The sequence below is a fragment of the Zonotrichia leucophrys genome, chromosome 2 (genome assembly GCF_028769735.1).
Source record: "Zonotrichia leucophrys gambelii isolate GWCS_2022_RI chromosome 2, RI_Zleu_2.0, whole genome shotgun sequence".
NCBI lineage: Eukaryota > Metazoa > Chordata > Aves > Passeriformes > Passerellidae > Zonotrichia > Zonotrichia leucophrys.
The window spans coordinates 131,850,747-131,875,990 of record NC_088171.1 but is presented as its reverse complement, the minus strand read 5'-3'; the positions used below and the strand labels follow the sequence as shown (position 1 = coordinate 131,875,990).

Here is a 25,244-nt window from a genome sequence, read left to right as displayed (position 1 = left end):
AGTTCCTAGCCTTCCTCAGACAACTTGTTACTTATGTTACTTATTACTTAGGTTACTTATTCTTCTCTTAACCCGAGTTAAGGTCTTGTGCTGATTTTCCATGACTACATATGGTAGAAAAAGCATCTCACTGCTGTTAGTTACACTTTGCAAGCCTTTCAGAAAACAATGCCAGTTTGCACTTCATGGTGAGACTTAAAACACAGACATGCAGGCAAAAACACTAGGACTGCTTCACTTTGCCTGCATCCAACTTTCTCCTGCATCTTAACTCGGCTGGGTGTTACAAAATTATTTGTAAGCATGAAAGAAAATTTAATTAACCATGAAGCTGCTTCTGATGCCAAGAAAATTGACTTAGAGGACAAGAAAAATCTACAGAAATTTACAACACAAAGAGATCTTTTTGGTTCACAAGAACCATCCCAGCCCATACATAAAAGATCCTGTGGTGTGAAGATCTCTCTGCAACTGGAAGTCTCAAAATAAAGACACTCGTGGCCAATTTAAATACTGGCTGTGCCCGAATTCTTTACACATGAAGCACCTGCCAAATATACCTTGCTGCACACAATCTGAGATTTGCGGCTTAAGCCACAAGCACCTGTTTCCAAAAAACTCATGTTAAACAGCTTGGCCCACACCTTCTATAAATCAGTGCATTAAGAGTAATTACATGACAGCTCAGGCTGACACACTGGAAGGATTTGAGGGGGAAGTGGAAGGCCAGACTGCCATGCTGCAGGGTGCTCAGACTTCCATGTCCTGCTCCCTTTCCTGTGTGCCACAGCAGGAGAAATCCAGCTCAGTGATGTGGCTCTTGCCTATGTGTGTCCCTGTCTGAGCTGGGATAGAAAATCCAGCTGAAAGTCACAGAAAGTTCAGCAGTTTCATGATTACTACTGGAAAGCCCCACTACCTACTTTTAATCCCCAGAAAAGCCAACCACGTTATTGCTCAATAATGTGAAATTTGAAAAATGAAACTGCCATATTACATGGAAGTGAAATTTTCTTGAGAAAAAAAAAAGCCCATTGGGTCATTTTCCAGTGCAGACTTTGGCACTGGAGCAACACCATCGAAGCGAATGGTGCTGTACCCTGTTTCCTGTCCTTGCTCCAAAACTCTCCAGAACACTCCCAGCCCCCCTTCCCCCCGACAGCACCCATCAATGGCTGGGAACCCTGGAGGATCAGCTGAGCTGCCGAGCAGCCGGCTAGATTTGGGAAATACTGCTCTGGGTGACTCCATGTGTCCGCACAAAAAATTTCGACACAGAAGGTGGAAGGGGCTCCTTGTGCTTACAGTGTTTCTGGTGGGAGCCCTTCTGCCATAGTTTCTCCAGGCTTACCAGCAACTCTTCAGACTGAGACATGTTACTAATTCCCTTCCATCTGCTGCGTAGAGAGAGGTGGTTAAAAACGTGCCCATCCCGAATTACCTCTGGGTGAGCATACTCAGAGCTAAGCACAAACCCGCGATCGTCCACAAAGAACATCTCTTAGAAAAGCCCGACGAGGGAGCTGTCCTGCCCGGAGCATGCCGCTCCCACGAGGTGCCACCCACGGCTCGGGATCGGCCGAGCCGCCCCAGCTCGGCCCGCCCTCCCCGCTCAGGGCGGCTCTGTGGGCAGGCAGCTCGCGGCCGAGGCGCTACTCCTTCCCGCCCAAGATGGCGGCGGCCCCGCCCCGCCGGGCGCGGTCCCGGAGCCCGTCCCCCGGCGCGGGGTGTATGACCGCGGCCGTGCGGCGAATAGGGCAGGCGGCGGCCGGAGCGGGCTGTACCGGGTGAGCAGCGCCGTCCGGCCGTGTTCCGGGCGGCTGGGGATCGGCTTGGGTCGGGGCCGACCGGGGAGTGAGAGAGAAACTTTCCTTGCGGAGCCCTTCTCCGCCGGGACTCCGGCCCCTCTCCCGCGGCCATGTTGAGAACCGGGGGCTGCCCGGGGAGGGGAAGGAGCTCCCCGGTGGGAGGCGGCGCTGGGCTCCGCTGTCCCGCCGCGGGGCTGGGGCAGCGCCGCGTCCCGCCGGCAGGGAGGGAAGGAGGCGGCGGGGCGGGCAGGACCTGGGGAAGGAAGCGACGGCGGCGGACGCTGGCTTGTCCCAGGGCACTGAGGGAGTTGGGGGTCTCGGAAACGAGTTCGTCTTCGGGAAAGGGGAGAAACAACAACGGCGGCGGGCCCGCGGCGTTACGTAAGTGCCCGAAACTCCTCGACTCGTGACTCCGCCGAGGCGCCTTGAGGCGGCGGGACGGGCGTGCGGGCGGAGGGCGCTTCCTGCCCCGGCGGGCTGGCGGGGCCGCGCTGCCCCCGACCCTTCGCTCGCCCGGGGAAACTCCGTTTCGTTCTCAGAGCGAGTCGCTCGAAAAGTGTTGGCACTGTTGTGAAAAAACAGCGGAACCGCGAGTCGTGCGGCTGCGAGCATAAGGTGCCTTTTTTTTTTTTTTCCCCCTGTATGAAGTTCGCCTGTTTTGAGGGGAATGTAACTGCTCTGCCGGAGATACGTATGGCTCATAAGCTGTGTTCTGAAAGTAGCTCGAGAAAAGACAGCTGCGTGTTTTTCCTCTCGCCTCATTCGAAATACTTATGTTCATAGGCACCGATGTTTATAAAAGGCAGAACTGCTCATCACGGCAAGAAAGCGATGGGTGAGTCTGCTGAGCAGCACGTCCTGGCATCGGCTTTGTCCCTACTAAGGGAAATAGCTGTAAACTCGAGTTTTGACATGACGCATCAGCACAATGGTTGTTGATAACCAAAAGGACCTTTTATATCTTTAACCAGAGATCAAGGATTGTCTTTTGGCTCAATTGATGCAAATGCTTCCAGAAGCATCATTAAGTTCTAATTCAGGCTGTCCTCAGGCTGTGCTAAGAGTTACTGAAAGGGTTGATGCTTATTTGAGAAACACTATAGCTGAAGCTTCAATGTGCCTAACAGCTTAAGGTCAGATGAGGTTAATACAGTAGGCAAAGTGACTCTAAAACCAGACCCACAACGCAGGAATCTGTTTCAGAAGTGAGACTGCAAATTCCTCTTTCTCTCCTGAAATGAGGAGAACTTAAATATTCAGATCCTAAATTCTGATACTTGTATATTGAATTATTTTAGGGATGCCTGTCTGAAAGAAGGGAAGTATTTAAAGACAGCAGTATAATCGGCGCTGAGATCCTGCAGATTAATTGCTTTGTGTGCAGTCATCAGCATGCAGAATGGAATCGGTTCTTTAGCTCGGAAGGCAGTGCTCTTGCTTTTAGCCTCTAATCTAAATACTGTTGACTAATCCCAGTGGGTAATAGGAATCCCAGTGTTGTTAAATGTCTTTTATATCAGCTCACTTTCTTAAATAATACTTTCCCAAGAGTTTTAGTGCCACCAATTTTGTTGAAAACAAGAGTGAAAGTGAAGTGCTGTGTGCCTGAGTCCCAAATTCTTCCTTCTGAATGCAAATCAGCTGTGTGCCGTTTGGTGTGTCTGCGTTTTGCTCTACATAGAAGCCCATATAGAGGAAGTCCCTTAAATGCTAAATGAGAGTTGGTGTGTAGAAATTTTTAGCTGGAGAAGCTGGTTCAGTTTTCGTGTTGTGCTCTGTAGAAAGAGAGTAGCATCTTTTTAGCTGAAAAGCGAGTTTTCATTAGGTGCAGTGATGAAATAATTTTTCAGCTAGAGTTTTGTCCTGTCTCCCTTAATCAAGGGCTGAGCTTCAACCGCAGTAATTAGACATGTCCCCAGAGTAACAGAAGGATCTATCCATAGTATCCTAAAGCCCTTTAGTTTACAAAAAATATCATTGGCAAACTGTTTGCTATATTCAAAAGCTATGGTGGGTTTAAGTTTCGCTGTTGTGGTTAGTGGATGCAGGGTAGTTTCAGAGCAGTAAAGAGGTGGAACTGCAGTTTCATGTGAGGCACGATATGACAGCGCATTGCCAAAAGCCCCATGAGAGCAATTATGGCAGAGTACAAACACTGGTTTCATGCACTTACAGCTTTTTTAGTGGCTTGTCTTCACCAAAGAGGGCTAGAGGTGTTTAAGTGAAAGCTTTGGGTCAAGGCATGGCACATAGATAAGGCAGAGTTTATTTTTTTAGTACTTGCAGACCTCATTTTCTGAAAATGTATATTAGATAAAATGTTGGAAGTGATGTCCTAGCAAACAAAATGGCATGCCAGTTTTTGTTCTTAAAGTGAACCTGTTAGTGAATGATGTCAAGTAAGGAAATCCCAGTATTAAAAACTAATACAATTCTTAGATGATGATAGGCTAGAAATACAGATTCTTGATTTTGTACTAGAAAATGGAATTTTGTTCTGTACAGCTTCAAATTGTAAAGGTACGTTTGTGATTATTTTAAGCTGTGTTAATATTCAGGCTTACTTTTTCCATTTAATTTTTGTTTTTTTTTTTTAAGTTCTAGATCATGCTTATATATGTATATTTTACTACTTTCATGAACTAATTCAGTATTTGGATGAAAGTATGATATTCCAAAAGAGAATACATACAGGCAAATATGGATTTCTGAAATAGAAACACGTATTTAAAACTTTCTCCCTAATGCTGCAAGTGCCAAGTTTGCTGTTGCAGGATGACTTTTGTCTTCGTGATTCATTGGAGGACTTGTTTTTATAGTTGAGAGGGGTGAAAAACTACTCTATAGATAGGTGTGGTAGAATATCTTTACTAAAGATTATTTTATTGTTGTCATGAACTGTAAGATATGATTATGTTAGCAAGTAGAGTCCTGCAAATTCAGGGCTGCAAGAGTAGTCTGGTTGAAATAAATGAGTCTTTACACATGAGAAGTGGCTTGATTGAGACTTGCAGGACAAAAATTCTCCCTTTAAGAAAATAAACATTATTCTGGAGAAGTGTTATTGAAGAGTACTGTGTGTTTTTCAGCCTTCCTTTAATGCTACATAGTCAGAAATGCACACATGTTGACTTTAGTTGCATACATAGGTAAGAGTATTGCTTCTTTGGATGAGATTTTTTTTTTTGTTAATTTGATTGGGTTTTTTTATTAGTGATTGTAAATAATTTAAGGATTTAAAAAATGAAATGGAAGGAAGTGACTTTTTATTTTTTCCTCTTTGCATCATTTTATTTTACAGTAAAACAGTGTTAAGCGTATTGTGTATGTAAGGTAGCAGGATTTTGGCATTTGTCAGACTGTCCCAGAATCCTGCTACGTGTGCCAAAAGAAGAAAAAAAACAGTTGAAAGTTAAGGATTTCCAATACAGGAATGTTGTTGCTGCATCAGCCTGTCCTCCAATCCCCAGTGTGATGGGGGTTGTAAGAATGTGGGTGAATTAGTAAGATGACGTGCAAGCAGTTATTTACTGTGTTGAGAGACAATCTCTTGAGAAATTCTACTGATTCAAGCAGACACAGGGGGCTGCTAAATAGTGATAAATAGGATCTTTGTATCAGCAGCTTTAGCTTTTTTTAAGTGCTTCTTGTGCCTCCAGCATATCGTCTAGAGGTAACTGTTTTGCTTTTAAGTGCTTAGTATGCCTTCTGAAAAAGGAAAAGTTACAGCATGTTCTTTAACATCTGCATTTCTAAAGTGTACATATAATTTGCTAACCAAATTAACAGTGTACCATACACACAGCTGTTCAGGTTGCCAGCATCTCCTAGTGCAGGTTAACTTCAGTGCAAACTTTTGTGCAGTTTTCCAGTTGTCCTCTGTATAGTCTGTACTCCAGTTGCTTTCCATATAACTAAAATAAATCCAACACATCTGACAAGCAGTGAAAGGGAAAAGGGCCAGTGAGTGCATTTCCCAGGAAGGCCATCACCTACAGTAAGCTACTGTGATTAAGGGATTCTTCCAGGAAATAACTCCTTGTTTTTACTCTTCTCCTTCTGCTTTAAATTTCTCCTGCCTTAGCTGTCAATACTTGGTAATGTAAAACTTCTGAGAGTGATTTTCAGTGTACTTCTGTTCTGAAAGCTGTGTGTGTCAGTGATTAGTTCCCCTTCCACCCCTCTCTCTGATCTAGGGTAACAGCATTGAGGCGAGTGAACTGCCCTTTTAACACACAGGTTATGTTTGAAGAGCTAGTTACATTGAAGAGTGACAAATTTTATTTATGGCATCATTGTTATAGGTTTCCTTTTGGCTTTTATTAATAGCTGTCACATGTCACTTTTCTAGACCTTCATCATTCATCCATGTTTCACCAGGTAGCAGCATTTGATGTAAGAAAGGTCTTATGTCCTTTGCTCAAAGAGAATTCAACCCTTGCCATATTGGCTTATGTGTTTTTAAATAATGCTGGATAAAGATATTTTAAATACTGCTAGGGATCAGCAGTGACAGGTCCATGATTGCAGCACTTCAGTGTTGTCAAGCTTTCTGAAAATCACGTGTAGTTTGATTCCAAGCCCTAAGCTGTGTTTTGGCTGCCTGCACCTCTGGGATCTCCTGATGCCAGCCCTGCACATGGTTACTGGGGTATGAGCCATTTTTGGTACAAACTTGGGCAACTTGTTTCAGTGGTTTTAAATAGTAGGGGAAGGATTCCCTGCAACCAGTCATACTTGTCCTTAGTCCATTCTTGCTGATGAACTAGTGGTAGAAGTTACTTGGAGCTTTTTTTAATTAAGGAGTGAAGAATTTGAAAGAGTTCAGTATGTCTGTATATTCTGTTTTTCTTGCTATAATATTGAGAGTGTACTGCAGCAGTGTGTTTTGTCTGATCCTGTTAGGTCAGCAGTCAGCTGCCTGGTCTCCTGAAAGTATTTCTGCAGTATGATATATTATTAGGGTTACTCCTCAAAGTAGAAATTTCTTAGCTTAGGTGGGTCAGGAGCAGGAGAAAGTTGAGGTGATCGCACCTGCTTAGAGAAGAGAAGGTTGAGTGTTGTTACTTGGCTTGTCTTGTTTAGTTTTGTGGAAATGCTTAAAATTACTGAGCTGATAAAAGAAACCTCTTTGTTGTGCAGCTTCTTTTCCTATAACAGGATTCAAAGAACACATGCAGGTGAAAAAGACTGATATAATAAAAATGAAATAGCAATGATGTTATGTTGCTGTGCTTGTAAATTGTGAGACTCCATGGGAAAACTTTGCTCTCTTTTAAAACATGGCTTCCTAAAAGTGAAAGTCCTTTTGTGTTGTAGTACTTTGTAGAAAATTAATGGCTCTCATCAGGCTCTGACTACTTGGTAACTCTCTCTAGTTTGGTCATGCTGTGAATTATTGCCTGTCCTCTAGTCCTTGTTAGACTGTTAGTTAAGCCAGTAACTTCTCTCGTAATGGTAATAAAAATGAACCAAAGAAAACTTAAAACAACTTAAAACAGAAAGCTTTTTTTTTCTTTTTTAACACTGTCTTAAGTGCCTGTGCATAATAAAAGTACATGAGCCATTGAACAGGCTGCATTTGTGGGGAAAAAAAAAAAAGGAAAAGTAAATTCTGTGAACTGATGAAGGTCTTTGAAACATGTAGCTGGTCTGGTAGCTCTTAGGTGCTGAAACAAGCGGGTGCCCTGAGATCCAGGAGGTGCTATTTTTAATGTATACTTCTGTCTTACAGATGCATAGCGATTTTTCTGTGAATGTTCTGTACTTGTCAGTTAAAGTTGCTGCAAGAAGCATGCTGAAAAATACAATTTCTTTCAATCACTGGAAACCCAATCCTCTTTTTCACATAGACTGAGAGGGCTGGGTAGCCATGAACAAGTTATCTCCGTGTGTGCTGTAATAATCCACAGCAACAACAACAACAAACCACACAGCCAATCTGGTTTTGGAAAATTGCTTGCAAGATGAATTTGGCAATAGTTCTTGTAGAAAAACAGAGATGCAGCTGCTCTATACTAATGATGCTGCGTCCCCTCCTCAAAAGAATTTAAATAGGTCTTTTCTAAAGCTTAAAATGTTGATGCAGTGGGTTCTCTTTGTTATACTGGATTGACAAAGCTGAAGCAGGCTCTAGCTTGCTCAGAAATTGGTCGGGTCCTTTTGGCTGTTTTTTTTGTTTGTTTCTCTGTTGTTGTTTTTTTTTTTTTTAATATCTCTCACCCAATGTCCATTTAATGTTAAGTGTGTATGTCTGTCAAGTAATTTGCTTGTCCAAGTGCTGGCCCGGCGCTGCCGAAGGGGCTCTCAGCAGCGGAGCTGCTCCTTGGGAAGCCCTGCGTCGGATGGGAGGGGCACGGCCGGCGCCTGGCCAGGCAGCCTGCGAGGGAGGGGCGAGTCCCTGTCCCTGCTCCAAACTGGAGAGTAACACTTTGTGGGAGAGGCTCTCCAAACAGCTAAACAGTTGGAGTAGGGAAACGTTTGATTGTAAACAGAAAAATACATCCCGGTGTTTGGTATCGCTGCCTGGTCAAGTGATCCTTTAGGCACCGGCTCAGCAGATGGGGTTCGTGTCTCGTGGAGCTGCTTGAGGTGGAGTAGGATCCCAGGCTGCTGTCCTCTGCACAGGCGCATGTAAAGTGTTGATCTACTGGCTATGTTTCCTCTGATGTCTTTTATCTACTTAGAACTGTGGAAAACTTCAGAATGAACTTCAGCTTTTTTGAACTTCAGGTCTGTGGAAATGGGTTTTGAAACTCTACTCTGGTGTATGTCCCCAGTGCTTTGGTGAAAATGAAAGATGCAGTTTGCTAGCACCAGAAGTTAAGCTAAACCACTGACAGTGCTCTTAAATACCTGCAGATGGCAAGTCAAAATACTGAGGTGTTTTCCCATGACAATAAAAACTTGATCTGAATACTGGACATTTTAGTCAGTTGTTTGTTAATTAGTTTTAAAGGGCATGCTTGTGTTATGTAGTTTATTAATACATAATTTTTAGAGATACAAAATATCAGCTTTTTTACTTATCCCTGTTTTAGTATGCTGACAGTTGCAAGTATTTGCTGTGCCTGTAGTTGCCTGGATCTTGCTTTTTGTGCTTTGAGAGACAAGTTTGTCGAAGTTGAGCACTATTCATGGTGGATCAGGCCTGCCTGTTCATCTCTGCAGAATTCAAGCTTTCAGGGTTTTTGGCTGTGTACTGTGGTTTGGTTTTTTGTGTGTGTGTTTTTGGTTTGGTTTTTTTTTCTTTTGTGTGTGTACATTTTTGATTAGTTACTTTTATAATAATTCCTTTAATTCTAGCTATTTCACATGCTTATGCTGGTGGCCTTCTCTTTCACATCTTGAACAGCGTTAAGAATTTTCTCCTCTAACTGTGGCAGTACCTCAGCTCCCAAAGTGCTGCTCAAAGCCATGTAAGCCTGTGTAGGTGCTTGGGAAATGCTCAGCTTATCAAGAGATGGGTAAGGACACAGAAGTTAGTTTAGATAGCTGCTCTGTTTGCTCCAACCCCTGACTGCCAGGTGGGGGATGAAGAATTAAATGTTTCTTCCCAGCAGCAGCTCTGTCTCTGTCATGCCAGAAGACAAAAACAGTACCAGCTACCATGGTTTATTGTAAATAGAAGCCTGACAGTGGTAATAAGCAGCTGACTTCGTTAAAAGGTTGGACCTCTTACCTCACTGCAGAAGTCCAGGGGGAACATTCTTGTATCTTCTCTCCTAAAGGGCATTCTGGTGCTGCAGGGGACAGGAGGGAAATGCAACCCCTTCCAATTGGTCTAGGAGTGCACTCCTGATCACGTACTTCCCTGTGGCACAAACCCTTTAGTACTGCTTGCATTTCCATCTTTCGTGTTTTCCCCAAGCAGAAGATAGTGGGAGCAGCTTTGAACTCGGTAATTCTGCATTTCTCTGTTTCTTTCATGGGTGCCACATGTTTCTTGCTTGGAGCAGGGGTGCTGCTGTTCCTGCACGTGGCCTTATGGCCAAGGTGGTTGCTCTGATCCTTCATGCAGGGCAGGTTTAAAACAGGCCAGACATGTCTGGTGGGACAGCCCTCTTCCGCATGCCTTTCTTTGTGTCTCCTCTATGATTACTTGGAATTATAGCTCCTCTGGATGTGGGAGTTGGACTTTCTGTTTACAAGCAGGTTAAGTTGGTGTTCTATTTCCAGGTGAGGTTTATGGTGTTAAATACCAAACCTTGTGAGGAGCTGACGTGCAGAACTTGGATGGTTTTCCCTGCGTACAGCAGCTCAAGGAGTGTGGTGGTTGTTCAGCAGAGTAGCCTGGATAGTAAAACAGCTCTGCTCTGCTCTCACTGTGCTGATACCTATGCTGCTTGGCAAAACAAATAGTCTTTTGCTAAGGATGGCTTTCTGTTCCCACATGAGCTTCTGAGTGGGTTAGGGGATATAAGGTCATACATCTTGAAAGATCTCCCTAGAAATTATCTCTGTCCTGAAGATAGAATTGGCCTTTCTGGGCAATCTTAACTCAGGACTTCCTAACTCCTTTGGATAATGCAAACTTGAAAAGCAATGCACCTGCTGTGCAGGTTTGATAATAAAGTGAGGGTTTTGGTTGTTGTTATACATTTAGAATTATTTACATTATATGAGCAATTATTACACAACTGGTGAATTAAAGTGAAAGAACAGTCCTTGCTTGTAAGATGGAAATTAGAATATACAAAAATTAACTGTAATTTGTAGAAAGAATTACTAAACTATAAGATGTCATCCAGTTAAAACAAGAGTATCTACACTGAGCTTTCAAGAAGAATTTTAGTAGGATTTGGTTTGTGACAGTCATGTGCAGAAGTTAAAAACAAAACAGTTAATTACAGTTTGTATGAACTGTCATATGGTCCATTATAGTAATTATAGTATATAATGACATCTAACCAGACAAATGCATGGATTTGCTTTCATGACTTCCATGATGTAGTTGGACATGGCTGTATGCTGGACTCAGAATTAATCTGAAGGTTTTTAAAGTTCTGTCAAGGCAGAGCATTCGCAGGCTGCACATTACAGCATGAAGTAATGTGGTTGCTGTGAACATACTTCCGGCCTGGTTTCTGTGGTTGATGCCACAGCATTGGCCAGCAGGTTGAGACAAATGAAGGGTTAAGATTGCTGGGTCATACTGGATATACCAGTAAGGGGGTGAGTTAGCTAATCTGTGTTTCCCCACACTGCAGCCATTGCTCCACAGGCTTGCACAATGCAGGAAGATGTGTCTTCATGGGGGGAAGAAAAAAATGCATTCATATAGAAAATCCTATAAATCATGAGAATCATAAAATGGGACTTGGGAGAGGTCCACAGTAACACCCTCTTTCCTGCCAGTGTGCTACTGATTGCTGCTTACTCTTTCTTTATAGTGCTCAGAATAAAACGTTGCAAGCATCTTTGCATCTGTAATCTGAAGCAGCCTTGGTGTTGCCATCATATTTTCTAGTGTTTTATCTTGCAGCTTTTTTGCCTTTATTAAATACCAGTATTTACTAAGGGTGTGGGAAATGGTTTGAAGATTCAGTAGCTTATATTGCCATAAGGAAAAGGGCTTTTTTTTTTTTTGTCTGTAAATCAAGTCAAAGTTTCTGTCCCACTATCAGTAGCTTTCTGAACACTGCAGCCATTAACCAGGTCAGTCACAAGTGATTATCTGGATAAAGACTACGCCGAAGTTCAGAGGGATCTTATTGCCTCATTTCCTGCTATCATCTGCACCTTGATGAAGTCTCTTTAATATCTCTGGTCTTCTTTCTTTTTGGTATCGTGATGGAGCTTTTTGTTGCACTTGATACATCTTTGATATATTATCAGGGTTATCCTCTGTATCCTTACTAGCTGGTTATAATAGTGATAGCAAGACTTTATTAAATACAGCAGTTTGGGGAATACTTTTTGGAAGAGAATCATTAAGAGAACTGCTTGTTAGAAGGCTGTATTTCTCTTTAAGTGACAATTGTCTTATGTTTTAAATAGCATCCACCTAGCTCCAGCACAGGATGGGCATTTAGTTGTTGCTGTTGTGTCAGCTTTTAGCAGTGATAAGACCTTTAGAAAACATTTGTCATACCCATATCTCCTATCAACGTAATATTTTTGTGGGTAATTTTTTTTATTTCACTTTATGCTTAAATTGGTCTTTTTACTATTTAATAAAAAGCAACTGGTGAATAATTCAAATATATAATTAACATTAAAAAAGCCATCAGTTAATTGTTACAAATGTATTTAAATAACTGTAGATAATTGAATGAAATACTAAGAGATTAAAAAATGGGTTGGTGGATACTTAACGCTTAATTTTCCTCAATATTTTATCTTACATGTTAAATTATAGAAATAAAAGTTTAATTAAATGCCTCTTTCTATATTATGTTTAATCCAGCTGTTGTTATTGGCCCTACCTGTCAAGGACTGTAAAGGTGTCTTGTGCCACCTTTGAATGCTTGGATTCTGATTACAGCTGATGAGATCTAAGTCCATAGAAAATGTAATTTTGCCAGCCAGGACAAGAGTCAATATCATCCTTCTCAGAAGTACTGAAGGATGCAGGGTAGGAGGTGTAACTACTGAGGCTGAAGTAAGATTTAAGACATGCTGATTTGTCTTCTCACTTGTATCAGATCTGCTGTATGTGTTTCTAGTTCAGCGATTTTCCACACTAAAACTATTTTCAGCATGTTAAACATGGAGAAGTTTCCTTAAACAGGTTGCACTTCAGGAATTTACACTTGTGTTTTACTTGGCAGTAGTGCAAAATGTCAAATGTTGCTCTTAAGAGCAATATATATAATATTGATGGAGATCACCATATTGTATAACAGTACTGAGATGCCTGTATAGTTGGAAGTTTGTCCAGAAAATCTAGTGATACTACTGTGTCAGACAGAGCTTTAAGTGAGGGATGTATGAGGGTCTGGGTAACTTAATTTTTGGTGTTTATGCAGCTGTAACTCAAATTAGCCTGTCTTCCTTGCATAGGTAAAGTGCAAGAGGAAAATTGTATGAGTCTGATGTGATAATATATAATAATTACTTTAAACTTGTTACTAAAATACTGCCATGTAACTAAATGACTGATTCTGCCTGATGAACTCTTTTTAGGAAAAGTGATATTTTCCTCTTTGAATCCAAATAATGAGTCATCTTACAAACCAGTCATTTAATGCACAGTAGATATCTGGTCTGCAGATAGTTCTTATCTGTCTTTGGTTTACATTTTATGTGTTTCTGAATTGCAAAAAATTTCTTTTGCTCTTCTCTACCTTTCATATATGTTTAATTTGTGTGATTTAAGTATAATGAAACAAAATGAATTTCTGTGTGAAATTTCTGTTTCATTCAGAACCTTCAAGTTGTGGAGTCAAACATGATAAAACCTGTAACTTTTGCCTGCTATTGAGAGACTTAAAAACTTTTATGAAGCATGTATGTTACCTTTAGGTAAGAAGGATGGTTAATTTGAATGTATGTGGTGTAGCAGAGTTGCTGGTGTTGTATGTGCAGGTGTGGGAACAAGGGCTCTCTATGACAACTGGATAATTATTTACATGTTATTGTGTGGCAAGGTACAATGTGCTTTGATTTAGATCTGCTGTTTCTGCCTTTTTTTTTTTTTTTTTTTTTTTTTTGTACTCCATTTCTGACTCTTGTCTATTCCCTAGATTTGCTTCAGTGCACCCATATCTAGCTCTCACTTGGCCATTCTGATGGTGCGGTTAGTGACACTTTTTTTATTGGATTTGTGTTGCTGAATCTGGCTTTGAAACATCCAGGATCCTGCTGCAGCTTTAGGGCTGGATGGGCCTCTTTGTGATTAGTTCTGAGCTCTTGTGCTTTTTGCAGCAGCTTAAATAAGTTTTTTTCTTTAAAGCTGTCACTTTAACTGTGAGTGTTCATAGGAATGGATAAACTGCCTGTGTCCTGATACCATACTCTGAGAAATACAGACTGCCCGGTTTGTATTAATACAATGTGTTAAATGTAGTTGTTAACAGCCTAATAGCTAATTGCAAAGATGATGATAGATTAACTGACAATTATAACAAGGCCAGTAATATTTTTCTCCCTTGAAGGAGTGTTGAAGAAAAATAATACTAAAAATCAGATGTTAATTAATAAACAGTTGTTAACAAGGACTGTACACTGGACTTTGTTCTTGCTCAAGCCAAAAGTAATGGAACACTGCCAGTTCTGCTGTCTTGCTGAAGAAACTTGGGAATTTGGGTTGCGTCTCTCCTGCACACCCTCTGTGCCTGTCCTACAGCCTGAAGGGAGTGCTGGTGATGGTGGCATGCACTGAGCTGGGGTGAGGAGATGTTTAGTGCTGAGCTGCATGCAGTCTGCCTCACTCTGCCACAACAGCTTTTTCATCTCATTTCTCCCCTCCAGCACCTTTGTTATTTGTGGTTTTGCTTATGGTGCTAACTGCTACAGTGCTAATGTACTGGTAGTGAATTGGGTGTAACCATGTCAGTCAGGGTTGCATTCTTTTTGGTTGACTCCTTATGTCTGTCCTCAGCTGCAGCAATTCTGTGCGGTTTAGTCTGGTCGCTATCACAAGCAGAGCTAGCATATGAAATAAACATTCTATTTTAAATAAGACCTGTAGAAGTATTGAGTCCTGGGAGAGCACTGGTTTGGTCTCCAGGATACAGTGGCAGAAAGAAAAAATTATGTGGAAAGTGACTTTGTGCACAGCAACCCTAACAGAATTATTTTCCTGCTGCAGTAGTTTGGAATGTTAATAACTGTAGTAAGTGCGTGGCTTCCTCAGCATAGATTGTGTTTTAGGTAAGTGGATAACTTGTTAGTTCTTCAGAAATTTCAGTGGTGTCTGTTGTTTGATCGCATTGAAGGGGGTTGTTCTCGCCAACAGGATACAAGTGTAAAATTAGAAATGGAGGAGCAAGATCTTGATATCAGATTTGTTCTTTCTCTTGAAACTTGTAAATAAAAGTGGATATAACTTAAATGTCAAAAACAGTTCTTTATGTTGTAGGAGAGTTGGGGCTTTCTGTGTCATGAGTATTTTGTCACCTTTATATGGCATATTATGCCATGGAAATTAAAGCCTTTGCCCAGCATTTTCATCAGGAAAGGTACTAAGAGTGTGTGTGAGAGGGACAAACTGAAGGTATCGCAGCATTTTGCAAGTTGAGATTTATTTATTAGGAAAGACTTGTAAACCCTGCTTAGGAAGTAGCTCTTTGTAGCTAGTTTTCTTACAAAGTGATCTGTTTGTGTTCTTTTGGTTTGTTTGGGGGCAGGTTTTTAAGTGTTTTGACTAGCAGCTAGTATTGTGCTGCCGTCTGAACACAGCACATGAATCTGATGGCTGTGAGGACCAGCAGTCCATCACAAATGGGGTCCCCCTTGCATGAAGGCCTCAGGACTTTTAGGAGTTTGTGTGCCAGAAGTGTGAAATCAGTCACATATGATAGAAGTGGGAATGAATTTCACAGCATCCATAAATGGAGACTATGTAAGTGTCTTACTAAACTGTAAGACACTCTCCCCTTAAGTGGAGCTGTCTGACCTTTTATTTTGAAGCCTGTAGTTCTGGTTTATTCTTCACTTGCTTGAGGAAGGATTTGGGTATGTTTTCAGCAATTTGCCATTAATCAGGAATCACTTTGTTTGATCAGATCTTGACATCCTGCATCTTCAGGGCAGTAATCAAGTATCTGCTTCTCATGGTGGCCAACAGTAGAAATTTCAGAATAAACTTTAACTGGAAGAGGAGGATATTGCCACCCAGTTCCAGGGCATGATGATCTGCTATCTCTTACAATAGATCTGAATATGCTTTAAGAAAAGATTGTAATTTTTAAAGACTGGTAATTGATAACTTTGTTTTTGGACTGTGACATCTTGGGGTTAAAAGTTGCTTTGTGTGTCCGAACAGTATTTAATTTAAATCTCCTTGGTCAATGTGCTCATGAGAGCGAGAGGTGCACTTCTTGTAACTTTAGCTCTTGTCAGTTAGGGATATCTTCTCTTGTATTTCTATTTTTGTCATATTTCATGATTATTTGTAATCAGGATGTATTTTGGATAGTTTCCCCTCCATTTCTGAACTTACTTCCTTTCTTAGAAAAGGCTAGTGGAGGTGTATGAGCGTTAGTGTGCACAGGATTTCAGATGGATTTTTAATTTTCAGTTCTTTAAAAACTCAAGAGAAAAATATCTGCATGCTTATTCTAAAAAGTCCAATCTGTTAGTGTGGGAAAATACAATTAATGCCTTGAAAAGGTGGAATTGGCAGCAGCAGTCTCTGGCATTTACAGGCTTGAGGCTGGCAGGTGGGAATGTTTATCCATCACAGAAAAAGGTTTCAATCTAGAAGATATGCAATTTATCTTGTCTTTCATAATAGTTTCTAACTTTCCCAGGATTCTTGTTTAAGGTCCAGTTAGTGATTATTTTCACAACAAGCTCAAAATAGTCTTAGGCAGAAGTTCTGGAGCTGTGTCTCTTGATTTCAAGCCATGATGATTATTAAACATTCCTGGCTGGAGTTGTTTTCTCTTAAATTGTCCTAGGGAACAGTTAATTGAAACCTTTAGCTTTTTCTGTCCTTGTTTTCTTCTCCCGGTGACTTGTATTTTGAAAGCTTTTGCAGTGGCCTTGAACTGAGTTTGCAGTTTATTGGCGGGGAGTGCAGTGGCTGAGTTGGAGCTGTGGAGCAGCAACTGCTTCCTACAGGTGGCTGTGACTTCCCACCAGGAGCTTCCCTGAAACCCTTCAGTATGGGTGTGTTTGTGGGCGGGGTGGCAGCAGTGTTCCCCCTGTGGACTACCAAAAGCATTTAACTTGCTGTAACTTGTAGATCATTTGTATAAAAGTGCAAGTTCATAAGTGGTGCATGTTGATTTGTACCTGCAGAAAAATGTGTTTTCTGGGCTGTCTGCTTTGCATTGTGATGACTGATGTCCTTTCCCACTTCATGAAGAGCATGGGATTACTAAATAACTTTAGACTGACCCTGTGACTGAGGCCATGCTTTTTAAGTTTGAAGGGCTGTTGGTTCAGTTTTGATGTTTGCAAAGGCTGTTGATTTCTCTTATATTGTTAAATGGGAATGGTTATTTGGCAGTTAATGGCAATTAACTGTTGTTCCAGATTCTGGACTTCAGCATTCAGGCACCTGAATTTGATTTTGGAGCCTAGGACAGCAGCAAGTACACATAAAAAGAGCTCCTAGTTTCTTTTCCATTCCCTTCTTACTACTTTTTACTTGGCAGTTTGTATTTTGTCTTCACCTTCTGCAGTTCAAAATTGTTTTGTATTTGGTGGCTTTATCCTAACCATAAAACCAGTTAACACAATATTCATGTATTGTGCTAATGCTGTGAGGCATGTAAAGAAAATTCAAAAACAGCGCTGTCGTGGTTTGACCAGGAAGGAGTGGGAATTCTGGGAAGCTGTGGTCAAACCAATGAAGGTTTTGGGTTTGAGACTGGCGTCCGGTGTGGCCAGTGGGGTTTGGACACACCTCCGAGAATACACAGGGGTTAAAAGCAAGGCACTGCCCTTGGCACTCTCTCTTGGGACGTCGCAGCGCAGAGGTCAGATCTCTTCCCCCGTCCAGCCTCTGCTGCTGGGCGGGGGGAGGGGCAGCCATGCGGTAGGCCCGGGGCCTGGACAGAGAGGGGATTGAGGGGGCTTTCAAGGATGGAAGGGTGGAGGAGCCCCAAGAGACATCGAGACATCGGGCAGCCAGCCCCGCCCCCCCCAGGAGAGAGAGAGAGAGCCGGCGGCACCGAATGTGATGGCAGCCAGCCAGGAGGAGAAGGGGGGAGGAAGACTGCCCGGCCGGCCGCAGCAGCAGCACGTGTGGGAGTATCATCTCGTCCCAGGACAGACAGAGACTGAAAACTTTTAACCCTTTCTTGCATGATTGGGGCCTTGCAAAAATGCTAATCCTCCTCGAAGCTGAATAAGAAGGGAGATAAGAGATGAGATAAGATAAAGACCTGGCCCGAAGAATGTGGAGATGATTGGATGGGGAGAGATGATTTGGAGTGGCCTTTTGGCTGGACTTTTCTCGTGGCTATGGACTCAGTTGTTCCTGTGACACAGACTGCATTTAGGGGGAGGCAGTGCCTCAAAACCAGGAAGGTTCTTCGTGAGGACCCCCGGCCCCAGGGGGTTGGAAAAATATGGGGGGGACAGATGTCCCAAAAGCAGAGACTGTGCCTTTTTGGAGTGAGACAAGGCATCCTTGAAAGACAACCCTAAAAGCAGCTCTGGCCATGTCTCAGTGGTGAGAGCACTGAGCATGGAAGGAAGATGTCACAAGCGGCAAATGGACTTTCCGGGCGGTGCCGAAGTGACAGGGAAGCACACGAGGTTTTCAGTGTGTTTCCACGAGAAGCCTATGGAACGAGAAAGACTCCTTTCCTCTTCATGAACTGAAGTTTGAGTATACTAAAGTGTCGTGCCGGGCTGGGCAGTTGGTGTTTTTTGGGAGAATGTATCGGATTGGGAAAGTCAGGGAGTGGGGAGGAGGAAAGTTTTTTTGTAAGGTTTTCAATTTCTTTTTTTTTTCTTTCCCTATTTTCCTGTAGTTTAGGTAATAAAGTGTTCTTTATGTTTAAGTTAGAGCCTGTTTTGCTTATTCCTGGTCACATCTCACAGCAGACACCAGGGTGAGGCATTTTCATGGGGGGCACTGGCTCTGTGCCAGGCTCAAACCATGACAAGCGCTGAGAAATAACTTTTAGAGATTCTTCTGTCTTGAATTATCTTCGATACAAGATAATGTGTGCAGAGCTTAAAAAAGGTAGTTATATCTGCAAGCTCACTTGTCAAACTATTACAGTGTGAAACTAATTACTCTTTCAGAGCAGTAACTTAGTGTGTGTGATCACAGGTAACATGTTTATTTAGATGAGGCCTGGTGAGATATTTCATCCCTATATTGTAAGGAAGTATCTGTGCTTTGATTCGTAGGAGGAAGATTGCCTGGATCAGGTTGTAGCAGAGCGATGGAGTCTGAGCTGTGTCTCAGCCCAGTTTCCTCTCAGTTGTAGGCTGATGCTGTATTCATGGCAGAAGTAGGTGATGTAGAGGACTTCCCACCCTGGGATCATGTTGTGAAGCACAGGTAGAAGGCCCTGGAGTACTTGCTGCTCTGCTCTTCTTCACTGTCCAAAGCTGTGGCTGTAGCAAGGGGCGTTGTGAGCCCTGTGCGAGGCATGGGGTAGCATCTTCTGTGTGCTGAGAGTCTGTCCATAGCACTTGCCTCTGCCAGATGTCTCACTGCTCCACCAAGCACAACAGTTCAGGTTCATGGCTGTGCTCACAAGGGGTTTGAAGGGTGCAGATCTGGATCAGGCTGGCAGGATTTGCCTTTGCCAGACTTCTGCCTGGGAAAATTCTAGGGCAAAAGAGGCTAAAGAGTGGTTTGCCAAGGTATGAATCACTGTAGTGACTTCTTAATTTTAGTTCCCTGTTGGATGCCTTAGCTATCTCACACAAGAAAAAATCTTACTTGCTACCTGGGGAACAACAAGCTGGGGCTTTAATCTGTAATGGGACCATACAGTTCATTAGCACTTCCTGAAATTATAAGTAATCTTTTTTAAACTTTGAGCTGGTGCAGGTCACTTAGTCTTTCTCAGGAGCAATTGTGAGCTGTGTGGCTTATCCTCTGTGTGGGTTGCCTGAATGTGATGGATGCAGATGTGGCTCATGTAGGTGAGGAGACTGTAGAACTCCTGCAAAATGAAGGCAGCAGAAAGCAGGTGATGAGCCACCAGCCATGACTCACACCCTGTTCCTGGCTCAAGAGTTTGCCATGAAAGCAGGGGTAATGGGGGGTGCAAGCTGTGGCCTGTGCAAAATGTTTCCAGCAGGTAGATTCATGGTTTTGGCTCATGATTTGAGGTTTGCATACTGGAAAAAACGAGCAGTTGTGAGCTAGTTTGGGGAGTGTGGTTTCCTATGTGAACAGTAATTGTATAATTTGTTTGTTGTGTTAAAACTAATGTGGGTCTCCAGGCTGCTCAGTTAACTTGATGTTTTTGTAGCATTAGAATTTGAAATGATGGATGATACTTCCTGTTGCCATCTGGAGAAAGGTGCAGGAGGATATAAAGAGAAATTTGAGCATTAAGTCAGGATGCAGTAGCCTTACTAAAGAGGAACTGGTTTGTTGCTGGAGGCTTCCAAATGCAGTGCTGTAGGTGCTGTCTGTGTGATAAAGATAGCTGTCAGCTGCATAGAACATTTTTGGTTTTGGAAAAAAGACTAACCAGTTGCTAAAAATTCTTAGGTGTTAATACTTATTTAAATCTAGCCCAAGTGAGTGCCTCTCAGCCAGCAGGTCCTGTTAGAATTTTAAGAAATGCAGGGTTGGTACCTTCCTTGGGGAAGGCTGCTTGCTTCAGTCCTCTTCTAATAACAAACTTTTTTTTCTGATTTTAGGATACTTGTGAAAGATGGTGGATCGCTTGGCAAACAGCGAGGCAAATACTAGAAGAATAAGTATAGTGGAAAACTGCTTTGGAGCAGCTGGTCAACCCCTGACTATTCCTGGCCGTGTTCTGATTGGAGAGGGAGTCCTAACAAAACTCTGTAGGAAGAAGCCCAAAGCAAGGCAGTTCTTCCTGTTCAACGACATTCTTGTTTATGGTAACATTGTCATCCAGAAGAAGAAATACAACAAGCAGCACATAATCCCACTGGAGAACGTCACTATTGATTCCATCCAGGATGAGGGAGACTTACGGAACGGGTGGCTTATCAAGACACCAACCAAGTCCTTTGCGGTTTATGCTGCCACTGCCACAGAGAAGTCGGAGTGGATGAACCACATAAATAAATGTGTTTCTGATTTGCTCTCCAAAAGCGGGAAGACCCCCAGCAATGAGCACGCGGCCGTGTGGGTGCCGGACTCGGAAGCCGCGGTGTGCATGCGCTGCCAGAAAGCCAAGTTCACCCCCGTCAACCGCCGGCACCACTGCCGCAAGTGCGGCTTCGTCGTGTGCGGGCCGTGCTCGGAAAAGAGGTTCCTGCTCCCCAGCCAGTCTTCCAAGCCAGTGAGAATCTGCGACTTCTGCTACGATCTGCTTTCTACGGGGGAGATGACTGCCTGTCAGTCCGCTAGGTCAGACTCCTACAGCCAGTCACCCAAGTCATCTTTAAATGATGTGTCTGATGATGATGATGATGAAGACAGTAGCGATTAAGGACCAAATGTTTTTCCATGTGTTGCAAGTTGTGTTTCAAACCATACGGAGCTGCTTTTGGGGAAGTCTGTAGTGAGGTTCCTCAGAGAAATCCTGTTCTAGCCATGAAATATGCCTGAATATCTTCAATGTGCCTCAATCTATGAATTCTCTAGACAATAGTTGTTTATTTTTCTCCTCTGCAGGGATAGACTGGTGCAAATGTTATTAGAATATTTTCCAACTTCATTTACTTGAGTGGTGTCTGGGTTAGACTTTTGTGGAAGATTGGAGAATGCAATGTACTTTCTTAATTTAACAACCCATACTTTCTAATGTTTCACATTGGTATGTTATGTGGGATTTTTTCAGAACTAGGGAGGAAAACTGTGAGCATGCACGGGATGGTGATGTTTTTGTTAATCCTGTAGACTGTCTTATTTTTCTAGCCATGGTATATAATTAATTACAAAGTCATCCAGTGCACAAACCTAAATGTCACAAAACTTGGGAACTCTTGTTTTGCTGTTACTTATGACTTCCTATGCCAAGCAGTGCCTTGTACCAATTGTGCTGATCCAGGAGGAAACAAACCTATTTTATGTCTGTATTTGCCTAAATGCTGGTATCTGAGAGATTGTTGGTGCTATTGAAAATAACTGCTGTGTTCAAAGTGGAGCTTTGACAAGGTCATAACTGTACCCCATGTTGGATGATGGACACTCAAATGTTACATCCTCACCTGTGCAGGCAGGCCTGAAGACTCACAGGATTCAGCAGCTTTCTCCTTGCAGAAGTTCTATTGTAGGTTGGGATCTTGAGATGAGAACCTTAGGGAGATTCTTCATGGGGATTTATATACTTTGTTTTCAGAACAGTTTAAGTTTCAAATTTGGCAAATGCATACTGAAATTTTAGTTGGGTGATACAGCATTTGGGTGTGCTAGCCTACATATTTTTGGAATTAATTCCCAAAGATGTCACAAGTTTTTTTCTTAAAACACTGGTGAGAGGGCTGGGTTTTTTCTTTCCCCCGGGAGTTTTATTGGCTTGTTTAAAAATAACCTCATCTTTTGAACAAGAAGCCTGCGAGTATCCTTGTAAAACTGGCTTTCCTTTTTACACAGCTGACCTCAGGATAAATGTGAGATGCAAGTTCATTTTAAATGAATACCCAGGACCAAGAGAGATGTATTTAAGGACTGTCATGAAATTGTCAGTGCAGAAAATGTCTCTATCATAGTGTTCACTTTAATTTCTTGAATACAGAAGTGTCATGTTCCTGTATAAATGCAGAATTTACACTTGCAAAGACATGTTAAACCCCCAGATATGTTTCTGTGTTTTTATAATGATAACCTCAATTTTGAAGCAGAAAAACCTCTTTGAAATAGTTGTATGGATATAGTAGCGACTGACTTTATACAAAAAAATGTTAAAGCTTTGTATCTATACATGACAATTTCTGCACTGTTTGCCTTGGTTGGCAATAATTGGGTGAAGTATTTATTGAATAAACAATCAATGCTGCATGTTGCACTAGTCTCCCATTCTGTATGCTGAAAGTGTCAGTCATATTTTTTTATAACATTTAGCAGAGTACTTCAGAGCCATATCCCTCCATGAGATTTCTGGTAGCTAAAGGTGCACTTAGCATCTATAGAGAGGCACTCTACACTCATACTTTGCAAGACATTGCTTCAGGTGAAAATTGCATCAGTATTTTTAGCTTAGACAATTTCTCAAAATAAGGCTTTCTTTAGAAGCACTGAGGAGTATTTGTTCTACTTGGAAATAAATACACAAAGGGAAAAACACTTTGATGCAGACTTGGGACCAGGAAGATTCTGTAAAATTGCCAGGTTGTATATCTTGAAAGATTAGTGGAAATAAAGAGTTACATATTTTTTCCTTGAAAGATGAGGGGAGTGGGGACCCTGCAGCAGGGAAAATGGGCTGTTCTGAGAAGGCACTTTGTGTTAATAGTGCTTACCTTTTGTACATTTTGGTATTTCTATTTTAGGAGTGGAGACTTGCTAGCTTCAGTCTTTCTAGGGAATCAAAGTCCAAGCCTCCCTCGTACATACCTTCCAATGACTAACAATTGTTTTCCTCCTTATCCAATTGTTTCCTCTTTCTTAAGCTGTCAAATATTAACTTGTCTTATTAAAGAGTCCATCTCCTTGTGTACTTTCCCCTTGATTTCCATATGTTTTGCTTTTCAGCACCTTTTGGTGGTGGGAAAAGGGTTTCTCAGAGTTAGATCACATCCTGTAATTTGAGAATGTACCTGTACCTACTTCATATATCTTTTTATCTGTGAATGAAACTTGCACTGTGCTGCACTGACCCCTGAAGCTGTAACCAAACCAATGTGTGCGTGTGGAATTTTTCACCTGAAATTGTTGTATATGGTCCAAGCTTTTTTAAAAAGCATTAAAAAAGGTGTTTTATGGAAATATTCATATTCCTCAGTGATATTTGTTTAAAACTTTACAATATGGACTGAACATTGACTTCTCTTGTAGTTAAAACATTCTGAAAGGGCTCATGTCATACTTTGTAATCTTGTTCTGTCAAGTTATTTTATTTACAAATACATGGTATAGCTTCAAGTCTGTGTTTAATTTTCTTTAACTGTCGGCCTTCAAAGGTGAGAGAAAACAGGGCAGCTGGTATTTATATTGACATGTAGTTTAGCAGCAGGTGTTTTCACTGTCAGGAGATACCGATAAACTGGGAGCACAAACCTGCAGAAGGAGTTGTAGGACTAATTCTGAAATCAGTGTGGTTATGGATTTAGATGCCAGTTATGCACTTAAGGAATGATTTGAAAGAAGTATGACCAAGCACATTGCAAAGGTTGGCTTTGTTGGACTGGTGTTGGTTGCTGGAAGTGACAGTTCCAGTCACTGGAAGAGGCTGGGGGCCCTGCCTTTGCAGTGGCACAGCTCCAACGTTGCAGGTCTCTGTTCTTGGTCCTGTCACACCACCCCTGGGGACAAGACTTCTTGGGGTATCGAACAGGAGAGGAACTTGGTACTTCTCCCAAAACTGCTGCACTCTCCAGATCATAAAACAGGGATTATGTGTGGGCAGTCTTTGTATTTTGGGTACCTTTTGGTTGTGGTAGATTTAACCTCTTTTTTTCTTTTTCTAAATTCAATGAAATAAAAGCAACAGTGTGCATGTCTCCTGCAAGGCTCTGCAGTCAGTTTCTGCTTTGTTGAAGATTCTGTATTGGAAAAATAAGTACGTGTTTGCTTTAGCTGAGTTCACATTTTGAACACTGTTTTCTAGTACTTCATAGGTCATTTGCTAGAAATATTAAAGGAAAGGGAAAAGTCTTGCTTTTGAAGATTTTAATTGAACACTAGTAATTTTAGCTTTTGCACCTAAACTGCCATTAAGATAAATTCCACTGTTCTCCCTTCAGATTTGATGCAGCTGAATTTGCTGTAGCTGTAATCCGAGGGTCAAGCACTGCTACTCAGTTGAAACAAAGTTTAACAAAATGGGGGAGTGGATTAATGAGTGCTGAGTGTGCAGTGGAGCTTTTAAGGTCCTGTCTGTAACAGGCAGATTATGAAAATCACATTCAGAAACCTTGTATTTATGTGAGGCTTTCCCCCCCAGGGGACACGCTTTAGCTAATCTCTTAATGCAAATGAAACGGTGGCTGTAGTTGCTGGTTAATGTTTGTGTGGAAGCAGATTATGGATTGTATTGTGATTTTTGTATTTTCCTGTAGGCCCTGAACTGAGAGAAGCATGCCTGGTTCTGTTAGCAGATACAGACAGAAAAGAGTTAGAGTACTGATTTCCCCCCTTTCCCCTCCAACAGCAAATTATTGTAGTAAATATTGGAAAGTCTTTTGGCTCTCTATTGCATTTCATTTGGTGAAATCTGAGCTACTTGTTTGTGCCTGCAGCCGGTCTCTAGCCAGAGCTGGCTCCCGTGACTCATCGGGTCTCTGGCGGCGCTGGGAAGAATCTCTGCTCTGTTCCCTTGCCGCGATGGAGCTGGGATGGAGCTGCTCGGGAGCACAGCCCTGGCTCTGCTGGACTGCACCGACCTGAGCATTCTCTGAAACATCAGGACGAAATTTGAACCTCAGTCTTTGGAATAGAGACTGGTTGCTATGTAAATTTTTCATTGTCTGTGAAATGCTACATGTGCCCAGAGTAAAAACCAAAATGTTTCAACTGGACTTGGACACATTTAGGATAAAAACTAA

At 42.1% G+C, this 25,244-nt stretch overlaps 1 protein-coding gene across 4 annotated transcripts; it reads left to right on the top strand.

Annotated features, from left to right (window-relative positions):
* Nucleotides 1-1,617: 1,617 nt before the first annotated feature.
* On the top strand, nt 1,618-23,469 carry PLEKHF2 (pleckstrin homology and FYVE domain containing 2). 4 transcript variants are annotated; one of them, XM_064706465.1, is made up of 3 exons: nt 1,618-1,787; nt 2,592-2,643; nt 20,265-23,469. In XM_064706465.1, exon 3 carries the CDS (start codon nt 20,279-20,281, stop codon nt 21,026-21,028), a length of 750 nt encoding a protein of 249 aa, XP_064562535.1. In that variant the 5' UTR covers nt 1,618-1,787; nt 2,592-2,643; nt 20,265-20,278; the 3' UTR covers nt 21,029-23,469. The 4 variants fall into 4 exon arrangements, with proteins under 4 accessions (XP_064562535.1, XP_064562533.1, XP_064562534.1 ...); XM_064706463.1 differs by lacking the exon at nt 2,592-2,643 and having other exon boundaries at nt 1,619-1,787; XM_064706464.1 differs by lacking the exons at nt 1,618-1,787; nt 2,592-2,643 and adding an exon at nt 1,846-2,189.
* The last annotated feature ends 1,775 nt before the right edge of the window (nt 23,470-25,244 follow it).